This window comes from Anabas testudineus, chromosome 12 (genome assembly GCF_900324465.2).
Source record: "Anabas testudineus chromosome 12, fAnaTes1.2, whole genome shotgun sequence".
In the NCBI taxonomy this organism is placed as follows: Eukaryota; Metazoa; Chordata; class Actinopteri; order Anabantiformes; family Anabantidae; genus Anabas; species Anabas testudineus.
This window is the reverse complement of record NC_046621.1, coordinates 3,095,792-3,118,657: the sequence shown is the minus strand read 5'-3', so window position 1 is coordinate 3,118,657 and position 22,866 is coordinate 3,095,792. Positions and strand designations below refer to the sequence as shown.

Genomic DNA, 22,866 nt, shown 5'->3' with positions numbered 1-22,866 from the left:
AAATTAAGTAGCAGGATCATCTGGAGGCAGACGATGCAAACATTCATGAGTGATATGTGTCCATTACCTTTTCATGTCTCTTTAGGGCCTTAGCTGCCTCTGGATACTGAGTCCAATAGAGCAGCAACGGAAAAATACTGTTGTTACAGCATTAAAAACAAATTAATAACAATAAATATGGATAAATTGACATAACCATCTGTTAATCCTGCTTCTTCGTTTGACTAGTGACAGATCGGTAATTTGGTGATGACACAGGGTGCACTATTTTATTACTTCTAATACGTCAACAGTCAAGCTGTGAATAGACAATTGACTGCTGTCGATAAGTGAAGCTTTCACTGAGTGACATGTTTGTTAGATGCATAAATGCTGTGTTTTGTTGAATCCGTTGATGTTGGAGAAATTAACATGCACCCTCTATTCCATTCAGCTCCCAGACTAGAACTTTGTTGTGCCCTGTTGTAAGAGTTATAAGTGTTTTCAGTGAGTGTTATTGATCCTTTTTCTTCTCACAACCAGCTCAGACTTTATCATTGTTCCTTTGTGGCAGCTAATGGGTATTCTAATAAAACAAAATTGAATCTTAACACAAGCAGTTGTGTCAACAAACTTTATTCTTAAATTAACAGAAAAGATAACAAAACAATGCAGAATTCATTAATTACTGTACCGTTTTGCTTAATTGACTAATTCAAGAACATCTTTCTAAAGTGATAAAGAGGCGAGTGTTCATTTCCAGTATATCTGCAGTGGGTGCTAACACAGGGCTGGTTAGTCCCAAAAATATGTTTTTGTTGACAGTACAATTGCTGAATTTTGAGTTTTCTTCACAAAGAACTACTGTTGTGATAAATACCTTATGGACCTGTCATGCATTACATGGACATTTGCCGGACTCGATATTGCCCGTTGTGTTTACATGTGTTTGTTTACATAGGAAGTAATTTAATCAACACTTTGCTGTTGCGTTGCTGTGTCCTGCCATCACGTCTCTTTGTGTCATATGTATGAAGACCGCCAGCATTTGCATGCAGCCAGTAAATAATAAGATGCAGGCTTTGCATATTTTTGCATAAAATAACATAATTACTAAGACAGAACTTCCTAAAATTTTTAATCCTCACTGTTGTGACATAATTTGCCTTCATTCTTCTGCACTGTCTGTTTAGGTGAAAGAGTGGGTGCCATCAGTTGGGAAAGCCAAGCAGCCAAAATCAGAAAAGTTCTACTCTGATGATGAAGATGAGAAAGAAGAGGACGCATCTGACAGTGGCAGTGAAGACAGCAGCAGCAGCAGCAGCAGCAGCAGCAGTGGTGAAGGTTTGTATGTGTGTCATGGTTACGATGGTTTAAAGTTAAAATCCTTTTAAAGATTTGAGCTCAGGTGGATTTGGCAACACCTGCACTTATTGGTGGTATAAGAAAGTAAATACAAAAGCTAACACTTGTTGAGTGCCTACTTATCTGATGTTTAACAGAGGTTCAACTGGTTTATCAGTGTAGCCAAACAAACTAACACCAACCAACACTAACCACCAATAAGGAGTAACCACAATCTGATATGGTGCTGCACGTGGTGTGAGCAGGTTTGGACATACACGCACACAAACAGGAGTTAGTTACCTTACTGAGGAGTTGGTGGTGTGCAGCCAAACGGTGTCATTGACTTGCATGCTGCATTGTTTCCTGTGAATGTCAGCAGTTTGGAACTGGCAGGACTTTGTCAGTAACTACCGAACGGTAATTTGCAGAATGTAAATCTGCTGAATTGGGATCACCGAAGATGTGGAGTAAATATAAATATAAATATTGTAGTATATAGAACCTTAATTAATGAGTGTTGTGTTTACATGTTAAATGAATCTCTGTGCAGAGTCGGGCAGTGAAAGCGAGGAGGAAAGCAGTGAAGAGTCGGAGAAGACCTCTAGTGATTCTGGAAAGAGTTCAAGTGAATCTGAAGAGAGCTCCAGTGAATCTGAATCAGAACAGAAAAAGAAGAAAAAGACTAAGAAGGCGCCACAGAAGAAAAACAAGCCAACTGTTGCTGACAGGTACAGTGAAATCCCTCCCGTCTGTCAGACTCTGAAAGCATCATTTTTCTTCTCCGAGTATTTGTTGTCCAGATGTCACCTTTTTCTTTCTTTCTCGCTCGGCTAATTACACAGGTGTGTGTTTGTGAGAAGCATCAGACTTGTAGTCGACAACAAATGTGATGAGAGTGTTGCTGCATCAATAAGATCAACCTCCATCTGTTCAGAACTTAAGTCATTTTTATAATCTGTGTGACAAACCACCTGCTGGCACGATACCACCCACCGCTCAGTTTGATCAGTTCTTCCCTGAACATTTTCACTTCATCCAGTTTAAACCTGTTTCCCCTGAAAAGTATGAAACTGTAGAGAATGTTGAATGTGAACACCCTGTGATACCTTCACAAACTCCCCCAAAACAAGATGAAGGTCAATACAAATGGTTATGAAACCTAGAGTAACAACATTAAATGCATTGCACACCTTTTCCAGTGTACTGTAAATACTGGTACACGTTCCCCAGTGTCTCTCTCTCTCACACACACATACACACACTGAGGCTGGCCGAGGTGCTGGAATATCATTAGTGTGAGTTCCATTAACAAGCTAATCAAGGAGAATTTTCCTCCAGTAGCGTAACCCACATTTACATGGCTAATGGATAATGACTTTTGATTGGCCATTTAGCAGCCTGGTGTTACCAGTGAATGAGATTTGAGTCATTACTACTGAATATGCTCACGCACACTTTCTTACGCGCCGGCAAATTTAGTTTCTTATGCACTCTACTTCATTTGCTCACAGACACACAAGCTCACACAGAACGTACCTGATTTCGCTGTGTGACAGGCCGCCGGCTGACCCTGTTCTCTCCATTAGAGAGTATAATTAGAGCAACTCACCCCAGTGCTCAAACACACGCAAACACGTGCACACACGCACACACATACACACAGTAATTAGAGCAACTCACCCCAGTGCTTCCACAACAAACACAGCATAATGCCCTCATTATGGCCCAGTCATTTCAGGCAGGGCCTAATCAGGCCCACAGTGATTTATATCACTTTTTCCTGTTCGCAGCAAATGAAATCTGTAGGCCAAATTAATACTGGCTTTTCATCATCGCCCAAGTTAAAAAGCCAGTTACCGTCACAATTCCCCCATTAATTTAACGGCTGAAAATCCCAGGCAGGCGGAGTAAACACTCATTATCAGGACAAATTGAAGAGGGACAGAGCAAGTGAAAGAGAGGGGAGAAAGATGGAAAAAATCTTTTTGAGTGACTGCAACATTGAATTAACTTCACAAACAAAAACAGATTGATCTTCGTTGTTCTGACCGAGCCAAGCTCGAGCTTTCAGTTTGAATGGAAAAGAAAAACACTTTTCACTAAGTTTGCTTTGCCTGAGAGTGCGTGTAGTATTAGTACATGGAAGCACATGTAGTACTGTTGTTTCAGACATGTATTCTACTGCTTGCATTGATCTAATGTCTGAGGCCCTTTTGTGCTGCTTCATATGTTTCAGCGACTCCGATGAAAATGGTAACGGACCTGTAGCCCAGGCTAGCAGCTCTTCAGTTGAAAGCTCCTCCGGCTCTGAGACGGACTCCGAGGACGACTCTGACTCAGATTCCCCGACAGTGCAGAAGAAGAAGAAGAGCCAAGTCAAGTCCAAACCCAAGGTGACATTACGGTTTGTTGTGTGTAGCATGAACAAATGACTTAATGGGAGAAACTACTTTAGGCATCTTTACATATGTTATACTTTATTTTAATGGCTCGTGCAATTTGTCCGACCTAACGGCATGGAGATTATTAAGACTATATCATCCTTTTATCAATGATTTTATCGTATCATATCATACATCAAAGCAAATGATATGATTTTAGTGTGTCCCACACACTCTGTTTGATCATAGGTCAAACAAAAGAAAACATTGATCCTTATTAAAGAAACTCTGTCGTGTATCTATGCTGTATGAAGCCAGTGTAGAATTAGATATTGTAAGTTGGACAGTAAGGAAACTGTAGTTTTGACCCTGCTTTCTTTAACTCTCTTAACTCTCCTTATAAACACGTTTCTTCTCAGAGACCTGTCCTTCAGGTACATACAGTATGCAGTGAGAAAAATCACAAGTTAAAATGTTGGATATAATTTAGCTTCCATCTTATTGGCTTTATTTTTGATTTGCCACCTTCTCCGACTCTCACCTTCCTTTTCTTACCTGTTATGCTGATCACATTATTTCTCGCTCTCCCCTTTTCTTTTCTGCACTATGAAATTCTCATTTCATACAGTTTGTCATTTGGGCATGGCCTATGAATTATGCATCTCTATCTCCCCCTCCTTCCATGCACCTCTCTCTCTCTCTCTCTCTCTCTCTCTCTCTCTCTCTCTCTCTCTCTCGTGCGCTTTCAGACCTCCATTTACTAACAAGGTTTCCGTCTCTATTACCACCATCTAGCGTCAATCAGAGAAGATCTGATAAGATACGGCCTCTAACTTTATTGTTTGTTTTCACTCTCATTCCTCGCCGTCTCCTCTGTCCTGTTGTTTTTTTCCCATCTTCTCAGCCTGCAGTATGCAGAGTGAAATTTTATGGCTCCTTATGTGATGTGAATGGAGCCTTGGTTGGTTAGGAGGCTGTGGAGAAAGGGTGATAAAAGTACTCGTGTTGTAATTCCCACAAGTCAACACCTGACAAGCGAGACTTAGATGTGCGAGCTGCTGTGTATGGGCCGTGACACGACAGTGAGCATGAGTAGCCATTCCAGAAAATTCCAGACATGTTACATATAAAAGTGTATGTGTTTTGAGATGTGTGTGTGTGTGTCGTACGTTATGAGCCACCGTCAGCGAAATTGAAACATTTCACACGCTGAAAAACAGAATTTCACTACTTTTGCTTCGAGTTGTCATTTTTCTGCCCGGTCCTCTTTATTTACATTCTCTTCTTCCTTGTTGCTGTGTTTTGTTTTTCAGGTGGAAGTGAAGTCCAAGAAGGAAGTTTCTCTGCTGGATCTAGATGACTGTGAGTTTACCTCATCATCCAGTTATAATACTTTAATTTCCCTCTGTTCCAACAGGACTGGTTCTGTTGAGAAGGTTGCCCTCCAACACTGTTTGCTACCTTGAGTAAAGGCCGCTACATCTCAATATGTAGTGCTAGAATAATGCGTTTTCAGTGTGTGACCTGTCTTTTAGTCAGTGGCAATCCCAGAAACTATATCAACAAATAAAGTAATGCTTCCACTGCTTGATTGTGGCATTAATAAACTTACATTTTTCTTTTAACTTTAGTTACTCCTGCACCCACGAGTGCACCAAAGCCTGCCTTCCTCTCCTCGAGCCTGCTGTCCGACCTTGAAGGCCTGTCTCTCTCCAATGTGTCCTCCACCATACAGGTTAGTGCACTTGTGCGTGTGTCTGCATTAGAGACACACACCTTGGCATTTCCTCATCAGTGTGGGTTGAGAGTCAATTGCTCCTCTCTGACACTGACAGAACAGCAGAGAAGTATATGAGATGGTGAAATGAGCATCTCTCCCTTGTGGAACATTTCTGCTCCAGACGCCAACTATTGACCTTTTATGCAACTGCTGTCCCTGTTTCCTGTATCTCTCATAGTCTGTCTTTTTCACCCTTGCTGTCTTTTGCTCTTCCACACCCTTGAACTCTATTTCTGTGTCTCATCTATAAGTCCACCCACGCCTCTCTTTCCCCTCTCTCTCACTCTCTTATCTCTCTCCTCCTCTCTGTCACCTTCCATCTCTCTCTGTCAGATGTTGCGTCCCTTGTGTCTCTGTGTTGTGTATATCTGATGGTTGACCTTTCCTAGTGTGACGGCTCCTTTCTCTCCTCAGTATGTGAGCAGCTCTGCACGTTCAGTGTATTTTGTATCTTGTCTTTTCTTCCCCCGGGAGGAAAATGAATGTCCAGACCATTTTTTCTGCTGTTGCTGTATATATTTTATGTTTCAAAGGCAGATCTGTAGCAACCCTGCTGTTGGAAGATATTAAATAAAGTGTTGCTTTCATCATGAAGTTAATTTATATTATTCAAAATAGCTTTTCACCAGTAGACTGTTTCACTGTTGCATTTTATTTTAACTTTATTCAGAGTATAAAGTAGTGTAGGACCACAGTAGTGGCTAATTAAAATTATTTGTTTTAACTTGTCTATGACAAACCTTTGTGGATGAATGTGCATCTTTCACACTGTCCTAGATCTGGTGTGATACGTAGCTTTGTGGTGTTACTCTATATTCTGAGTCTGCCTTTCAGTGCTGCCGCCTGTCACTCAGTATGATTGACAGCTGCTCTCAGGCCAGCATTTATGCAGCGCGAGTCCTGTTAGTCACTCTCCTCCTCAGGTGAAGGCCAGCGAGTAATGGAGAATAGAAATGCAGATTAGAACAGGGAACTTTTTGCACATCAACATCTGATTTAGAGTCAATTCTATGCATAAATACATGATGGGCATCAGGATTCATAGACATGGGTAAATAACCTCACCTTTATTCACACACGCCCCTCCCAATGCATGCACACACTTCCATATCAGCTCTCTCACACATATACACACACACACACACACACTCGCACACACTCTGGCCCCTGTGTCATTTCTATTTCTCAGCAATCTGCCCACAGAGGCAGTGAGTCTGTCTCAGCTGAGCGCTCTGGTCCTTTTAGAGAATTACTGCATGGTTATCAAAGACATTTAGATTAACCCTGGTCACTGTCTTTGACCCACCTCCTCTTCTGTCTCCTCCTCCTCTCCCCAGTTTCTGCATGCTACCGCTCTCTCTAATAACATTTTGACATTAGGATCTCTCACAAATGCCTCTTAAATCCCCCACCCCCTCCACCCCATCCCAAACCTCTTCCGACTGCTGTCCGTGTGTGCGGCGGGGTGGCTGAGGCTGATAACTTTTCATTCATAATTAGCAGCCAGCGAATGGGGCTGCGTTGGGGGGAAATTGAACTGTCAGCGGCGGGGCACAGGGCATTTGACCCCATCACGCCCAGAGGGGGCCATCATAATTTGTTCATTTGGTGTCCATCAGGCGGGCGCCAGCTCACCCCCTCCTCCTCGCTCGTCTCCCTCCTCACCTCTCTGACCTCCCCGTAGTGGGCGCTCTGGGTTCACGTCTAATTATGAATCAGCAAAAGGACCCAGAGCGCCACGAATATAGAAGCTCCTGCCCTCCAAACCTCCTGCTGCCACTCAAACTGCAGAGATTGCCTCTTAAATAGCAATAAATGCTCACATGAAAATAGCCAGTTACTTCTGTGGCGTGTGCATCCAGTGTGCAGTTTGGGAAATATTTGTGTGTTAATGCAGCTGTTGTAGCATTAACTGGTTTTAGTACATATGGGAGTGACTTTTTTCTGTCTCTACTATAATTTGTCTATAGGAATTTTATCCTGAGCAGAAAAGATGGCCATTGTTATAGTTTGTTTCATCCCAATGAGAGGGGGCCCAAAGGATTCTGCTAAACAAAACTATTAAATCGCACCTAAAATAAAAGTCCAAATTCCATCAGAGTTGTAGTTTCCCTCTTTAAAAGTGCAAAGTAAAACAAATCTGTCTGTGAAGTAGGAATGAGCTTGTTTAATTTTCTGTGTAATAAGCATGATAGTTTGTCTCAAATGAGACAAAATCATGAAAATAATCAAGATTCTAGTAAAATTCAAAACAGTTTTGTTTTTCTTTGCTTGAGAAAATTAGATTGTAGGACTCAATCATTTAGTGTTTTCCACTGAAACACTAGTTTTTTTTCTGTGGAGTCGCTATTATTGTGTTCATGAACCTTTCTCCACCTCCGCTTTCCAGCAAAGGTAGAGATTTAAGAACAACAAGGATCAAAATACTGTAAATCATATGTAAAAGTTTGGTTATATTTATCAAAACTTAAAATAATTTGTGGTCTAATTTGCATTAGATGAATATTTTGTGTGTTCAGTAACAGTATTTAATTGAGTCAGTCTGGATTTGGACAATAGTAACTTGAATATCTTTGGGTTTTACAATAGGATAACACAGATTGCTCTGTACTTCTAATATGTTATAGATCAAACACTTAATTGATAAAATAATCAGCAGAGTAATTGAAAAATATATAGTTAGTTGCATCCCTAGTTACTTTACATAGCGTTGGCAGTTTGTTAGAAATACTTTGTGAAGCTTGATGAAGGACACTGTTTCTGAATAACGGTCTTATTATTGGCAATGTTAAAAAAAATAAATCATTTTAGAAAATCTAATTTACTGACAAATTGGCATAAATGAACTAACCTCTGTTTAAATGCGCTGCAGAGACTTCTTGCTACATTATAGTAGTTTTAGTCGGCTGTAGTAAGATTTATTTAATTCAATTTGAAGTCAAGGTCTTTCTGACGCCCCTCAATTAATTGTCATCTTCTGACTGAAGAGAACAATTAGGCCCTAAAGTCAAACACATGTCCCTTTACCTTAATCCTCACAACTCTTGTAGAGCATAATGAAATCCTGTCCCTGGTCTTGGAGGCAGATTGTGTCTAAAAAAACAGAAATGGATTTTCAATATATGCCCATACATCTCTGTACTCCCCACGCCCTTTTCTTCTAAATTGGTCTTCTTCTGCACGCGGAACGAGGCTGCCCGGCCCCGCTTAGCCCTTTTGAATATGTCAGCGGGATTTTCAGGTCATTTGCCAGAGAGGATGTTGGGAGCGTGGCGTCCGGGCTCTGAAGGTGACTGGTGTCTGTGTCATCCATCACAGGAGCTTCCTTTAAGTTGATGCATAATGGAGCCTCTCAATCAACTTCCTCCCTCATTGTCACCTCCCTCCTTCCTGTCCAGGATGGAGAATAGGAGTCAGAGCCAAAGAAAAAAAACACTGAGGCCGAGATTGACAGAGAAGTCAAGGTTACATTGCTCCTTCTCTTATTTACACTTGAGGTGTTATGGACAACAGTGGATGGAAAGGTGAAGGGGCTCGTGTGGGCACTTGTGTCCGCCTTTAACTGTCCACTGTGTCAAATTGGTGATAATAAGCAGTTTGAAGCCCCCGTCCAGCCTCCACTACTCTTTTCTGTCGCTGCCGCCCGTTGGGGGGGTTGAGGCGACACCGAGGACCTTGAAGCAGGATGTGTCAGGGAGGTAAATCTCCGTTGTGATGGGGTGGCAAACATTACGGCCAGCTTTATCGACAGCGACTGCTCTGACACATTCAAAAGTGGCCCAATAAATTTGCAGGCTGGCAGTGGCGTGACGGGCGCTCGCGAGGGCGCTTGTAGCGTTACAGCACAGCAACAAATGTTTACTTGACCTCCTTTACAGGCATTTGGGGCGGTCGGGGCACATGAGACGCTGCTAGTCTGTCATGGGGAAGATGGTGTTGTTGATCAAAACGTTTAGTCTGAATCTGATTTGTGACACTGGCAGATATGATTCCTGAACTGTGTGAGACTGTACATCAGATAGCCTCAGAGAAAAAGACCACTGTATCATGATGATTATTTGTAGGGACTTGTCTTTTCTGTTTAAGTATATCTAATCTTGTACATAAGTTAACTAACGTCTTGCTGCTACATTGCAGTGACAGTACAGTGAGTGTTTGACTTCTGCTGACCGGTCTCGCTCTCTAAAGTGAACACATCGAAACCCATCTCAGCAGTTCTTGTTGTATGTCAAACTAATTCTTCATCCTCACAAGCTACACGACAAGTTTCTCAAGTTTCTCTCCCGGGTCAGAACACACAAGCACTAAAACTATCTATACCGACACCTCTCACGCCTGCATGTTTTCCACTGTGTTTCTATGCATCATATTTTTAGTCATATTCAATTAGCTTAATTAGTTTGAACACCTTGTTTAATCGTTTAAGAATCTTATTTACAGCATCTGTTTTTCTACTACTTGTTTTTTTCTTATAGAACGTTTCTCCTCCACTTTATTTCTCTTCTTTGAGTTTTATTTGTTAGTTTTTATCGATTATACTGTTATCGCTCAAGAAAGAGGGACCCATTTGAGTTTTACGCAAGTTTGAGGAAACTACTCACAGTTGTTTTGCTGTTGTGACGACATTAAGTATGGTGTATGGTTGATATAGATGCAGTAGAGGTGTGTTTAAAGTCCACATGCTTTATTTGAAAATACTCCCATTTGACAGTGCTGTGTATCTAGCATGTCAGCCATCCTATCTTTTTGACAAGAGCTGACAGGTGCCACCATCAAGTGAAAAACTCAACACCAGCAAGTGTGAACAATATTCCTCTAAGTAACAATTTTCAGGGGGAAAGAATACACCACCACCTCCACCTCCTTTCTTTTCCACATCTCTCAAAGGTAATGCAATTTCCTGTCTGCAAAGGTAAAAGCTCCTTCTAAAAGGTCTGCGAATCGCAGGTTTGGCCCATGCAGCCACTTGTGTTTCTATTCATTAGAGGTTGTTTTTATTCAGCCCGCTTTGACTGAGCATGCAGCCCATTTCCATCTAGCTGGGCTGATTGGGACGTTTCTTAAATGGGCTCCTCTTTACTCCACAGAGTTAATAAAGGGAGTGGTGGTGGTGGTGGGGTTTATTAGCCAACCCTCGATCCCACTCCACTCAGAAGTGCTGCATTCTGCCTGCTGATTGGACACAATGAATTGCATGAATATAGGTGATGGCAGGACCGGAGATTCTTGTATTAGTCTGCTCTCTTGTGTAGGTGCATTTGCATTGTAATAATCAAGGCGTCCCTGGATGTTGTGTTGATATAGAGAGTTCTGAGCTCCTCATCATGTCCTGTTTTTCTTATTTTCCCTCTGTTCTCCTGCTCTTAGTGCTGAGATGTTTATAGATCAACCAGTTTATTTCTCTAATTCTCTCTTTCTATAACCCCTGTGCCTGACTTATTTGCAATGTTTGCACACAACTGAACATCAATCAGTGGTTGTCCCCTTTTTTTTGTGTGTGTGTCCTAGGTCACCACTCCCTCTTTCGGCCCCGTGAAAACCTACGAGCTGCTGCACCATATGACAGGAAAAGGTCTCTCAGCTAAATACCACTTCCCCCGGCAGCCATGTTTGTACCAGCCCAGCATGGTGGCGGTACAGGTGACACTGACCAACAGCTCTGACCACAGCCTGGAGGAGATCCACATAGGCGGTCGAAACCCTGCAAGCCTTAATATTCACTGCTTTAACACCATTGGTGAGTATGAGTGCCACACATGTTGTGCTAACCAACAACGAATTCATCCACTAAATTGTGCATGCAGACAAAGTTTGTAATATGTTAGCAGTTAGGCCGTTCTACTCATGCCATGATTGTTTTTTCAGCAGCTATTAAATGATCATTATGTTATCAAAAGCCTTTAAGCCTGTCTGCTATCACATCAGCAAATAGCCATGCCCCATTCCCCCAATATGAAAACAGCCAATATTACTTGAGCTAATCCCTGTTGATTGGTATTGATCAGGACACGCAAACATCCACTATCTCCATATTTCTTGTCACACAGTTCTATGATCGCTATACTCAGTATAACATAGACTGAAAAGAGAGCTCCCTCAAGATTTTCTTTTTCATGCACAAACCCACACACACAGAAGTGATGTGCAGTGGAGCACATTAAAACTGTCAATTGCATGGGATTGATTGGGCATTGAAGGAACTCAAGCAGGCAAACAGTGGGTAATTTGGATCGATTGAGTCTGGCTGACGTGAGGGGGAGTTTGGAGTTGGATGTGGATAAGTTGCAGAGGATGAATACAGACAAAGCTTTATGTGGTGGTGTTTTATGTGTGATAGAAAATAGAAAATACATGGAGGGTTGATCAAAGTTATTGCATGTTGACTCTACAGGATACTTTACTTTCCACTGCTGCTCGTCTCCATGTGAACAGTTGTGTATTTTTGTAGTTTAACAGTTTAAACTGAGTATTTGTTATTGGCCACTGACGTGATCCTAAATCAATCAACAACTAATTGGCTAAGAAAAATGTTAGTAGTGGAATTTCTCTTCTTTAATAATTGTTATAATATATAATAATAATTATTATTTAAAAACAACAACAATAAAGTTTGTTTTATATAGTTCATAGAATATTTCTGATTTGGTCAGCCCAGCTTAGAAACTAAGCCTTGTTAACTTTTATTTGCAGTGATTGTGCACACACCTTTGAGAAATGATGCAACAATTATTACTGGAAATATTGGTGCACTCACTTTTAGTTTTACCTCAAATGGTCAAATGGTGGAGCTAATCTGATTAAAGTGAGCATGTTGGATTGTCTGACCACTTTCTAAATTGTTAATCCTGTGTTAACTGAAGACTAAGGAGAGGAAAACTGAGATGGGAAAAAGAAATGAAGGTAAACACCAGAAAAAGGCTGTTGGAGAAGCTGTGAAAGCTGGATTGGAAGTTAGTTCATGATGGCTCTGTTTGCAGCAGCGTTTTCTCTGGAGCCTCCGCTCTGCTCTTCTGTCTGTGGAAAGAGTTATACAGTAAAATAGCCCTGCTCCACGGAGAGAGAAACAGGCCGACTGGGGAAGAGAGGAGGATGTTTCTGTCTGTCTGTGTTCCTCTCATCCTTAACCTCCCCCTGCTCCTCCTCCTCCTCTCGTGCAGCTGTCCAGGCTCTCTGTTCAGCCTTTGTGGCTTTGCTTAACTCTCTGTTTCTTGCTCCCTTTTCGCCTGCTCTGTCGGTCTCCCTCATCTCATCTCTCTTGATGCTGATGCTCTCTTTGACAAGCCTGTTGTTTTGGAAATATGCTAGTCCTTCATGTGTTTTTTTTTTTTTTTTCCTCTCCGAGGCTAGAAGAGGTGTGGGGAATGAGATTGAAGGATAGATTTCTCACACACGGTGGCCTTGCTTTGTGAAGTGAAAACACAAGTGGTGTGGATGCTTGTCTGTTCCACTCTGCTGCTGTCCTCCCCTCCACCTCCCCCTTCTCTCCCTTTGCTCCATCACCCCCCCTGCACACTGTGCCCTTGTCACTCACTCTTCCTTTTCTCCTTTTCCACTCTCAGAGCTGCTGGAGCCAGAGGCCTCGGTGACAGTTTCCATGGGTATTGACTTCAGCGACTCGACACAAGCAGCCAACTTCCAGTTGTGGTAAGACAACCTGACATCCACTCATATCAAGTCGGGCGTATTTTTCCCCCCTCAGACCTTTAGCTGTACATCTTTTTATTTTTTCTACTCCTCTCATTCTGTGTCTTCAGCCTCATTACATCTCCCTCCTATGTCTTATTCTCTAACATTCATTTGCATCATGTCTTACCTTTTTTCCTCCCTCGTCTGTTCTTTGTTAATTCTTCTTTTCCTACCTGCTCTGTGCCAGCCCTCCCAGGTGAAACATCAGCCACAATTGATCCCAGTTCACTTGGATAACAATTATTCCTCCAGTAATCAGCCTCAGCCCAAATCAACCTGCTGAATGCCATTGGCACCGCTGCTCACCCGATCAATAACCTTATCAGAAAATCTGTTCAGGAAGGGGGAATCAATCCGGCCCAAAATGCCATTCACAGAGCGTGGTTTGCAAGACAAAACATTTAATACACAAACTCAGCATAAATACATACAAGCGCGCAAAACACTCTATAGTTAGAATCATTCAGATTAGGGTGTCGGGATTGGTCTTATTTCTATCTTGCAACAAATCCTAATCAAGATACCACCAAATAAGTCATTCTTATTCCTATACTATTGTTTTCTTCTTCAGCACCAAGGAGGACCAATTCAACGTGTCCATCCAGCCTGCTGTAGGAGAGCTATTAATGCCCAGCACCATGACAGAGCCAGACTTCTGCAAGGAGCAAAGTGAGTTGAATCAGCTTAAGTGCAAAAGAGACACTTTTCCTTCATGTTTGAAGCTTAAACCACAGGAAGATCATTGTAAACATCAGAAAATACAAATTTGATTATGCCAAATTTGTGTTATCATGATTGAACATGTTGGTTTACTAGCCAGAAAATGGCAGCCACCAATTGCAGAATTGATAAAAGGTAACATCTTCAGTAAGTGCTTGACTAATAAAGTACTGCTTTTTATTTAGTGTACAGTCAGATCAGCAACAGTGGAAAACTTATTAGCTTTTCTGTTGTGAGTAAATAACATTTCTGTTTCCGATTGTTCTCAGATAGAAATCATTTTTTGTTATTTGCCCAATGGACTGTCAACAAGTAGTGAAAACATGATTAGAAGATAAGATGCTTATATTCTTATTATTTTCAGCAAGTCCCATGGAAAACAAACAATGTCTATTATAACTTACACCCCAGGTCTGCAGCTCTCCACATGCCCAGAGCCCATAGGTTCCTTCTGATGTTGTAAATCTTTTGTCCACTTTGTAGCATCGCAGTAGTTGTCAGTAAAAGTAACTGCTGCTCAGTATCTAAAGTCAAATTCAGTGCCATAGGACACAAAAACAACAGTTTGGTATTGTAGTTCAACACAATCACACCTGCACACATGTACTAGCTTAGGCCACTTGCATCACCTAGACTCACTAAACATAAATTAAGCTTTATAATGAACTGTTGTGCCTGTGTTCAATGCAACAAATGTAGTTTTAACAATGCCAGATAGTGGTGTTAAATTGGTGCAGCTTAAACACTTTTTACCGACCTAATAACTATTTCACTGCAGGTCTTAGTGAAAAAGTAGAATATTCTTTATTATACATGCGTTATCATATTTATAAAATGAAATAACCCCCTAGTAGCCTGTCTAATAAACACTTCCACTCCTTTGTAATTAAGGCAACTCGCTGCCTCTTATAAAGCACTTAGTGGGATTTCTTACACAAACATACAAAGACCAACCACACACACTTGTGGAGCTACATGCTGTGACAGCCAATCAGAGCTGAGAGCATATCTAAGCCATTGACAGTGGGCTCTTAAGTGCCTGCTAAATGCTACTTCTGCCTTAATTTATTGTGTTTCACTGTGCTTTGAGCTTTGCTGAAAAAACACCTTGCACTCAGATAAAAAGGGAACTGAACAGAGTAGAACAACTTGATTTTTCTCTTTAGGAAATTGCTCCTTTTATTTGATTGTGTGAAGTTAATTCTTCCAGTTAACAGGTTTTCATTATATTTGCATATCTTTTATTTCACCTAACTCGTGCATATTTATCTCCATTCTTTCTTTTCAAATCTTGCTCAGTACTAAGTGCACATGAACTGACCCTTTGCTTCCAAGCAAGTCTTTTTTTCTTCCAACTCTATTTGCATTATTAAGAGGCACCGTTTTATTGTTGAGCTACTCCCCTTTTTTAGTGATAATCAGAATTTATTTAATCTTGTTCCATCACCATCCATCATCTAAAACAGGTTAAATACATTTTTGAACAATCAATCCATTAAAGCTTATTTATATGGCACATTTTGTACAGCTTTATTCATTTTAAAAGATGAGGCCGTAACAAAATTACAGCTACACCATACAGCTATTGTCCAGTATACATGCTCCACTCCAAAGATTTTAATACTGATCAGAAAAATGTTCCAATACTTTGCGTAATGGCTCGAGAACACTAAAAAAACACTATGAGAAAAACACTTGGAGGGAGAAACTAAACGATAAACAGAAATGAAAATGAATAAACAGAAATAAAAGCTACTAAAAGACTTGAGAGGCTGAAGCTGTTCTCATATTGGAAGCATGTCAGTCAAATCAGCTGGTGCAAGATCATGAAGAATAAAAAGAATTTAAAATAAATACTAAAACTGACAGGCAACCAATGCAATGACTGTAAATCAGGTGCTATCTGTTAATGTCCTTGTTTCTAGTAAGAACTCAAACCAGCAGATAGTGAATTATTTGTAGCTTTGACTGTTTTTGGTGCAGTAAGAGCACTACAGTAGTCGAGCGTGGATAAGTCCATCTGTGTCACTCAGAAAGAGCAGTGGTACTTTAGCTGTAGTTTTGGGATGATAAAGAGACAAACCTCACATGAGCCCCGAAGTCCAGCTCTAACTCAAAAATGACACTGAGTTTTCTGGCCTGTTGGCTCCGAGTAAGTCCTGCAGAATTTCATTTTGTGTCCTGTTTCTACTCATATTTTGGTTTTCTTCTGTGACATGCAGCTGCTGCTAAGTAAAATACATCGAACAACAGAATCAGTCGTTCCACATAAATATATAGATGTTAAACACTTTTTAAAATTGTAAATGTGTTCCTGGTGATAATAATATCCTTACTTCTGAGTTAAACCGGACAAATATGTTGAATCAAATCCTCTCAGGTAAACTCCTGGGCATGAATGAGACCTCGGCAACCATTACCATGGCAACAGCGAACACGTCCAGCCAGACCATCAGAAAGCAGGTCCTGTCCGTGGCCAACGTAGGAGTGGTTTCATCCAGTCAAAACGACTTCCACAGGTGAGACGTTCAGAGATACACGCAGGTCAAATGATTCTTAATATTAAAGTGCATGTTTTGGTTTGAAGCTTCGCTTAATTTATGGAAAACAGACGTCTTCATGGTTTTTACAGGACGGGAACACCTGCCTGGTGACTGATACGTAACTTCCACCTCCGCTCATAAAAGTTTGTTTGAGCTCACCCCAAAACCTGAAGTTGGGTGATTTGTGGAAACTATTCCTGGTCTAATAATCAAGTTAAATATAAATAATTATAATTTCCACTCTGCATTTTGACGTAGTGGTTTGAAAATAACAGTATTTAAAAGATCCAAACGGGCTCCAGTATAGAAATATTACAGGTTTGAGTGTGATAACAATAAATGACAAGTGTCCAGTTGCAAATTTAAAACTGGAGACGGTTTCTTCTGTCTGGGAGTGATACGACCAGCTTTAAAGGCTACATGTGCCGGTTATAATTGTGTTTCACGTGGGCTAGTTGTAGGGGGTGTTTATGTTGGTATCAGGGAGTGAAAGTGTCCCCGCTCAGCCTCACACAGACATGCCAGGGGAATGCCCTGAGAAGCCTGGCTGTGTAATTGGTGTACACAGAGTGTGCTAATGAGCTTCCTCCTCTGTCACGCACACCCGAACACCTGATAGATAATTACACCTCCCTCTCTGCCTCTGTTTCCTGCTCTGTCTCTCTTTCATTTCATCCCTGCACTCCCATCTGTCTCTCCCTCCACACCTCTGTCTCTCTTTCACTTCCTCTTTGTCTTTCACTCCATCCCTCTGCACCATGCTGTGTCCCCCTCCTGCTCAGCTCCGTCTGTCTCTCCTTTTGTTACCTCGCTTCATGCAGACATACCTCCACGTCTCTGTCTCATCTGTTGGTAACAATTTCTGTATAGATTTGCACTGGAATAGAGGAACAATGTGGAAAACACAAGGGGACAGTGAAGGAAGTCAGAGTGGGAAAAAAATTAAGCAGGAGGCATTTTCACATTTGCACAAGGGCACAGAGCTGAAAGAGTGAGTGGAAATCAATGTTAGCCAGTGGGAGAGTCCTGCATCCAATAAGCCCATACTTCATTCAGAATAACCAATAGCTCAAATGACTCTGTTCCATCAATCTCTCTCCTGTTTCTGTGACGCCTAAAGAGGACGCCAGCCTCCCAATGTGAACATGTAATTTTATCATTATGAAGACACTCTCCTCCCTTTGAGGACCAGCTCTTCCACACTGTCCTTGGAGAGGATGCAGGTCCTCGCTTCCAAAATCCTCATTCTGCTCAAACTTAACTGGCAGAATTAACAGATATCTGACTCATTGAGAAACTTGGCTTCATTCAGTTATTTTAAAACGATAAATTGCTAATTTCAGCTTCTAGAATATAAAAATGTTTTAGCTTTTTTGCTGCTGTTTTATGCTAAACTGAATACATTTGAGTTTTTGGTTTATAATTGGTCAGACATAACTGAACAGAGGATTCTGTCACACTGGGCTTTGGGAAATTATGGTCTCCGTTTTTAACAATATGCTGAAATTCTCTACACCAAGCAATGAATTGATTAATCAAGACACTGATCAGTAATGACGATTATTTTTCCTACCACACTGCTGCTTTGGTTTATTTGTGTTGTCGTCCGGTCTTTTGTCATTTTTTTATTTTACTTAACTTTATCACATGTCAATAAAACATATACCATTGGATCCAAACTCAGACCTTTTGAACTAGGAACTTATTCTTCATAATCAATTTACACGATGATCATGCATAATCTAAATAAAATTTTGAATCATAAATCGCCAACGTCAGTGATGATATTTAAATGTCAGATGCACTGGAATATTTCATTTACATATATATGAAACAGATTCAGCACTTGTAATAGCTGCATTTTATTTATTAAGTATTTTATAATTATATCAGTAACCGCATCGGTGCGTCTGAATAACATGGCCACAGAGCAGACCGGTCGATCCTGCACAGCGAGCTCATTGTGGAGGTTACTCAGCTTTAAATGTGAAAAGCGTCTTTAACTTTGCAACAGTGAGACTTTAATGCAGAAATGATGCAGCCTCAGAAACATAATGTTCAAAACACGTATGATATGAGCCTTAAACTGACCTCACAAGCTGCAGTTTTGAGTTAACACAGTTTGTGTTTAACAAAGCAACATCCTGCCTTCCCCCTCTGCACCTCTGCACTGCCTTTGTTTATCAGCAGGGTGCAGCACTGCTTTTCCCAAACAGGCGTCAAGGCCGAGCAGAGGGGGGATGCCACTGAAACACAGAAATTGATTGCTGGAAAGGAGGATAGCAATAAATCAAGCAGGAAAGCAAATGTAGAAAATGCTGTTCTTGTTTATGTCTAAACAGGCGGAATAGAATAAATGTGATCTATTTTTCAGTCTGTTTGAAAGCAAATTTGATCGAATTTTGCATGCGGTGCCAATCCCTCTGCTTAGAGCCTAATTTTCAAAATAAAAAAACAAAAACTGAACCCCTTGATTTATAAGCTATGGTTTTTTCTTTACTTTACAATTTGATATAATTAAATTATGTTTCTCTAAACACTAAATTTTCCCCTTTTCAGTGAAGCTGAATTTTTGTTTTCATTTAGAATATAATTGACTATCATTTATAACCTGACTAATTAAACGTCTGGGCTCTGCATTATAGATTGCTTTAGCAGACACTGTGGCGTTTAATCTATCTTCACATATATACAAAGTTTACAATCGAACTGATGCAGAGATTGTTAATAGCGGGGAACAAAGAAGATACATGCAGTCACATTTATATGACTACGTTTAACTCCGGTGTAGGTAACACTCATTCCTCGCTGAGTTTAATTCTTCGCCCTTCTCCACATCTTGTCAGTTTTCTTCTTCTACAGACTCTCTGTTGTGTTTGTCCTCTCCTCACTTTTACACCAGCATGCCCCTCTGCCCTCCGAGGGCAGCGCTGTGGTGTGTCCGTATGGCCGAGCTCAGGAGATGCGTGGAGGGTTTCTGGTTCTAATTGGGGCTAATAGCTCTGGCCATCTGCCTGGTCTGAGCCTGCTTGCTAGGCTCTGGCCTGGCCTCACTGACCACTCAGTTGAAGGACACTCCTCCACTTGTGCACCTGGCCAAGAACCAGAAACAATAGCATCCAGCTGCAGCCACCACACAGTTGGCTTTGTGCTGCAGTTTAGTCATTTATTTTTCATGTCCAGCCACCTTTTTACCAGAGAATCAAACATGGTTGGATGTTTGCTTAAGATACAGAAGGTGTGGTGGACTCGCTGTGGGTTTAAATCCTGCATTTTTCGTTGCTGAGCTGATTCCTCTTTAGCCTGTGTCTTCTCTGCATGAGGGTGAATGTAAAGGTGAAGCCCACTTTGTGTTTGCAGTGGCAGGGTGGAGGAGGAGGCAGATGGCACACACAGGCTCTCTCCACTGAGGAGAATCACAGATAATTGGAGAGTGATGCTTAGCTGCAGCCCTGCCGATCGATGCCAATCCGCCTGCTTTAAGTCCAGGGGTTATGCTTTTCTTTTCTTTCCATACACTGCAATTAATCCAGTGTTTAGCCCAGTGTGTGAAGAGTGCAGGAGAATACCAATGACCCGTTTAAGGCCCGCTTGTTCTTAATCTTTCCCTTCTCGTCCTTAAAAATGCATTGATTGTGTTAGATCTGGATGTGGCGTAGAGCCGGTCTTTGCACCTGAATGTGCACACAAGCACAAACGGCAAAGTGAGAATATTCAAAGCAAAAACACAATCAAATCACACTCTTGTTTCTTTCACTCACTCTCATTGCCTCACTTAAACAAAAGCCCACGGCAGCGTCTCCTGAGACGAAATGAAAGCAGCCTCGGGGTAGTGTTAACTGGCTGAGTAAATGATAGATTTATATCCTAAATCCATTAGCAAAGCCACAGGGACCACATAGACACCTTAGGCTGCTGATAGTGGGGGCAAGGCTAGGGTGGAGGGAACCGGATGAGGGACAAGAATGTGCATCTACATATGTTTGGGATTGTGAATTGGGTGAGAAAAATCTTTTTGCATAAATAATTTATTTTGATGGTTTATTTTTAAGGTTAGAATTGAGTGTGACTGTAAACAAGATCCTGGATTCCCACAATTAGTAATTTGGTTTATTCTATAGTCCCCTGAATTATTTAAAGAAGTGAGAAACGAAGCAAGAGGTTGGTATTTTAGGCAGAAATTAATCCTCTCCTTGAATGGCTTGTGTTTCCTGCTGAAGTAGCTAATATTTTAATTAAGCCTGAGGAGGACTCTCTCTCTCCTCCCTGAGAGCTCTCTGATAAACTCCCTCTCCTCTGTTGATGGTAATTTAGCAGCTCCCCAGAGACACACCCAGACACACCATTTCATTGTGCATGCATGCTCCCTTCCCGTCTTTAGTGTGCGTGTGCTAATTGGTGGACGTGCTAGTTGCTCCCGCTGCTCAGTACGAAGTTGCAGGGTTTCAGTGACGGTGCCTGTCCACAGGCCGTCCTGAGGGGGCTGTTCACAGGCTTCGGTCAGGCCTAAGTGGGGCTCTTTGTAGGCTGTTTGTCAGGCCTAAGCGGGCTGCCACGGGTGGTCTTTGTTGCAGGGATGTAGTGCTAAATGGAGGCAGATGGCTGGTAGTTAGACTCAGAGATGCAGAGAGGCGAGAGGGGAGCAGGAGTGGGGGCCCAGCTCAGCTCTGTCGCCCTCAAAGAGGGTCACACTGGGTCATAGCCCCTTTCTGCCTCTTGTTAGCACTCTCAATGGGAACCATGTGAGCCCAGATTTTCCCCAGGTCTGCAGGGACAGTATCCAAGGAAACAGGGGACTGTGAATCCTCCTGATGGCCCAGAGGGAGCTGGGGGCCGGGGCATCCCCCCATACTGGTCCCAGTGCTCCCACACGCTCATAGACACCCACAGTCCATAAACACCGGCTAAATTCTGTTTGACTGGCACGAAGGGCGTGTCTCACCCTCTAGTCAGCTGGATAATGGACTGTCTGTTGCTCTGCTCTCTATAGTTCCTGTCACATCATTTTGCTTCTTTGTCTCACTCATTAATTTAGGGTAATTACAAGGTTTGAGGTGTTGGAGGATTTTCTAATGTGAGGATTTATGGGTTTAGGGTGTAATGTGAGTTAAGTGAATAACTCTGTGTCATTTTTAAGGTGGTAGAAAAATGTTAAGTTAAGCTTTAAATTTGTCTTATTTTATATATAGTGCAGTCTTTAAGTCTGTTGGTTTGGTAGTAACAATTAAAAACCTTTATCAAACGACTATTTCAATATTATTGCAGACATAAATGTAATATACTAATGTAAACTTACAATTGAGCACAAATAATCACATTGTTCTGGCCCAATGTGCAAATCAGTCTTTTTCTGCAAGAAAAATATCGTGTGCATTAATTTTTGTCTTCAAATAGCATCAGATGTTCTCATGTTAAAGCCTTCACCAGACTCGCCTGCAGCCTCAGCACTTTGTTTCCACACGTCATTCTTTTTTTTTTTATCCATCAGATGATATTAACACAAGGTCGAGCCTTTCTAAACTTTCTCCTTTAGTGTAGCTGAGTGCTTGTTTTTGACCGGTCCCTGCTTTTTGCCGGTCTGTGGTGGTGGTTTAGTGACACTTACCCATTTGTTGTTGTTCTCTTGCAGGTTTGCTGGGCGCACAGTTAGCAGCGGAGCCCTGGTTTTGGTATCGCTGGAGTTGAAGGACTCCACTGCCCTTCTGACCATCAACACAGAGAAGAGCGTTGTGGCCTCCATGTTGCTGCGAGACCTCAAACAAGCCCTCACACAGGCATAGAGCCCCCCCCCTCCTTCTCCTCTGAACTTCCTTTAGTAAAGGTAAAGGGGAGCAACACTTAATTAAAGATTTCACTGATTTTATTTCTTTGGTTTGGGACAAGTGGAGTAGTACTTGCAGATACGTGGCACTTTTATCCAAAATGCAGTAGTCGAAGAGAATGAACTGGAAACAATAGACGAGCACTCGTGCAGTGTTTCTTATTTTCTTTGGAAAGGGTTGTCCTGAATCATGGGAATAACTTTGTGAAGGTCTTGAATGCAGCAACAATCCCCTTTAAAACACACAGAAGAAGTAATAGTACCTGTCACACTGCCCTTAACCGATTGTGTTCGTTCCACCTTGTCCTTTAGGTGGCATCTTAAACATGACACACCTCCATCACGAAAACTGGTCACTGCTCTTAGTGGTGACAGTTACCAATGATTATTACGTACAGATGTTTGGGAGATAAACGACACTGCTGCCCCATGCACAGTGCTACAGGCCAAATTTTCTATGCTTCTGTGTTTTTATAAGTCTAGTAGGAATTTTAAAGCATCAAGCTCGACTGTATTTCCCAGTGATGCCTGTGTTCCCACTGATTAGTGCCAAGAAAAGCAGAAGAGGATCATTTCTCCACACTTCCTCTAAACACAATGATTAAAATT

General features: G+C 41.6%; 1 protein-coding gene across 2 annotated transcripts in view; it reads left to right on the top strand.

The window, feature by feature from the left end:
• ap3b1a (adaptor related protein complex 3 subunit beta 1a) overlaps positions 1 to 22,467 on the top strand; it is a 41,164-nt gene extending 18,697 nt beyond the window's left edge. For both annotated transcript variants that reach the window (XM_026354669.1, XM_026354668.1), the window contains exons 18-27: positions 1,173 to 1,323; positions 1,877 to 2,054; positions 3,563 to 3,719; positions 5,021 to 5,069; positions 5,339 to 5,442; positions 10,996 to 11,224; positions 13,047 to 13,131; positions 13,745 to 13,842; positions 16,274 to 16,412; positions 22,066 to 22,467. In XM_026354669.1, coding sequence (XP_026210454.1) covers positions 1,173 to 1,323; positions 1,877 to 2,054; positions 3,563 to 3,719; positions 5,021 to 5,069; positions 5,339 to 5,442; positions 10,996 to 11,224; positions 13,047 to 13,131; positions 13,745 to 13,842; positions 16,274 to 16,412; positions 22,066 to 22,216 — 1,341 coding nt within the window. In that variant the 3' untranslated portion in view covers positions 22,217 to 22,467. The remainder of the gene's footprint in view (positions 1 to 1,172; positions 1,324 to 1,876; positions 2,055 to 3,562; positions 3,720 to 5,020; positions 5,070 to 5,338; positions 5,443 to 10,995; positions 11,225 to 13,046; positions 13,132 to 13,744; positions 13,843 to 16,273; positions 16,413 to 22,065) is intronic.
• The last annotated feature ends 399 nt before the right edge of the window (positions 22,468 to 22,866 follow it).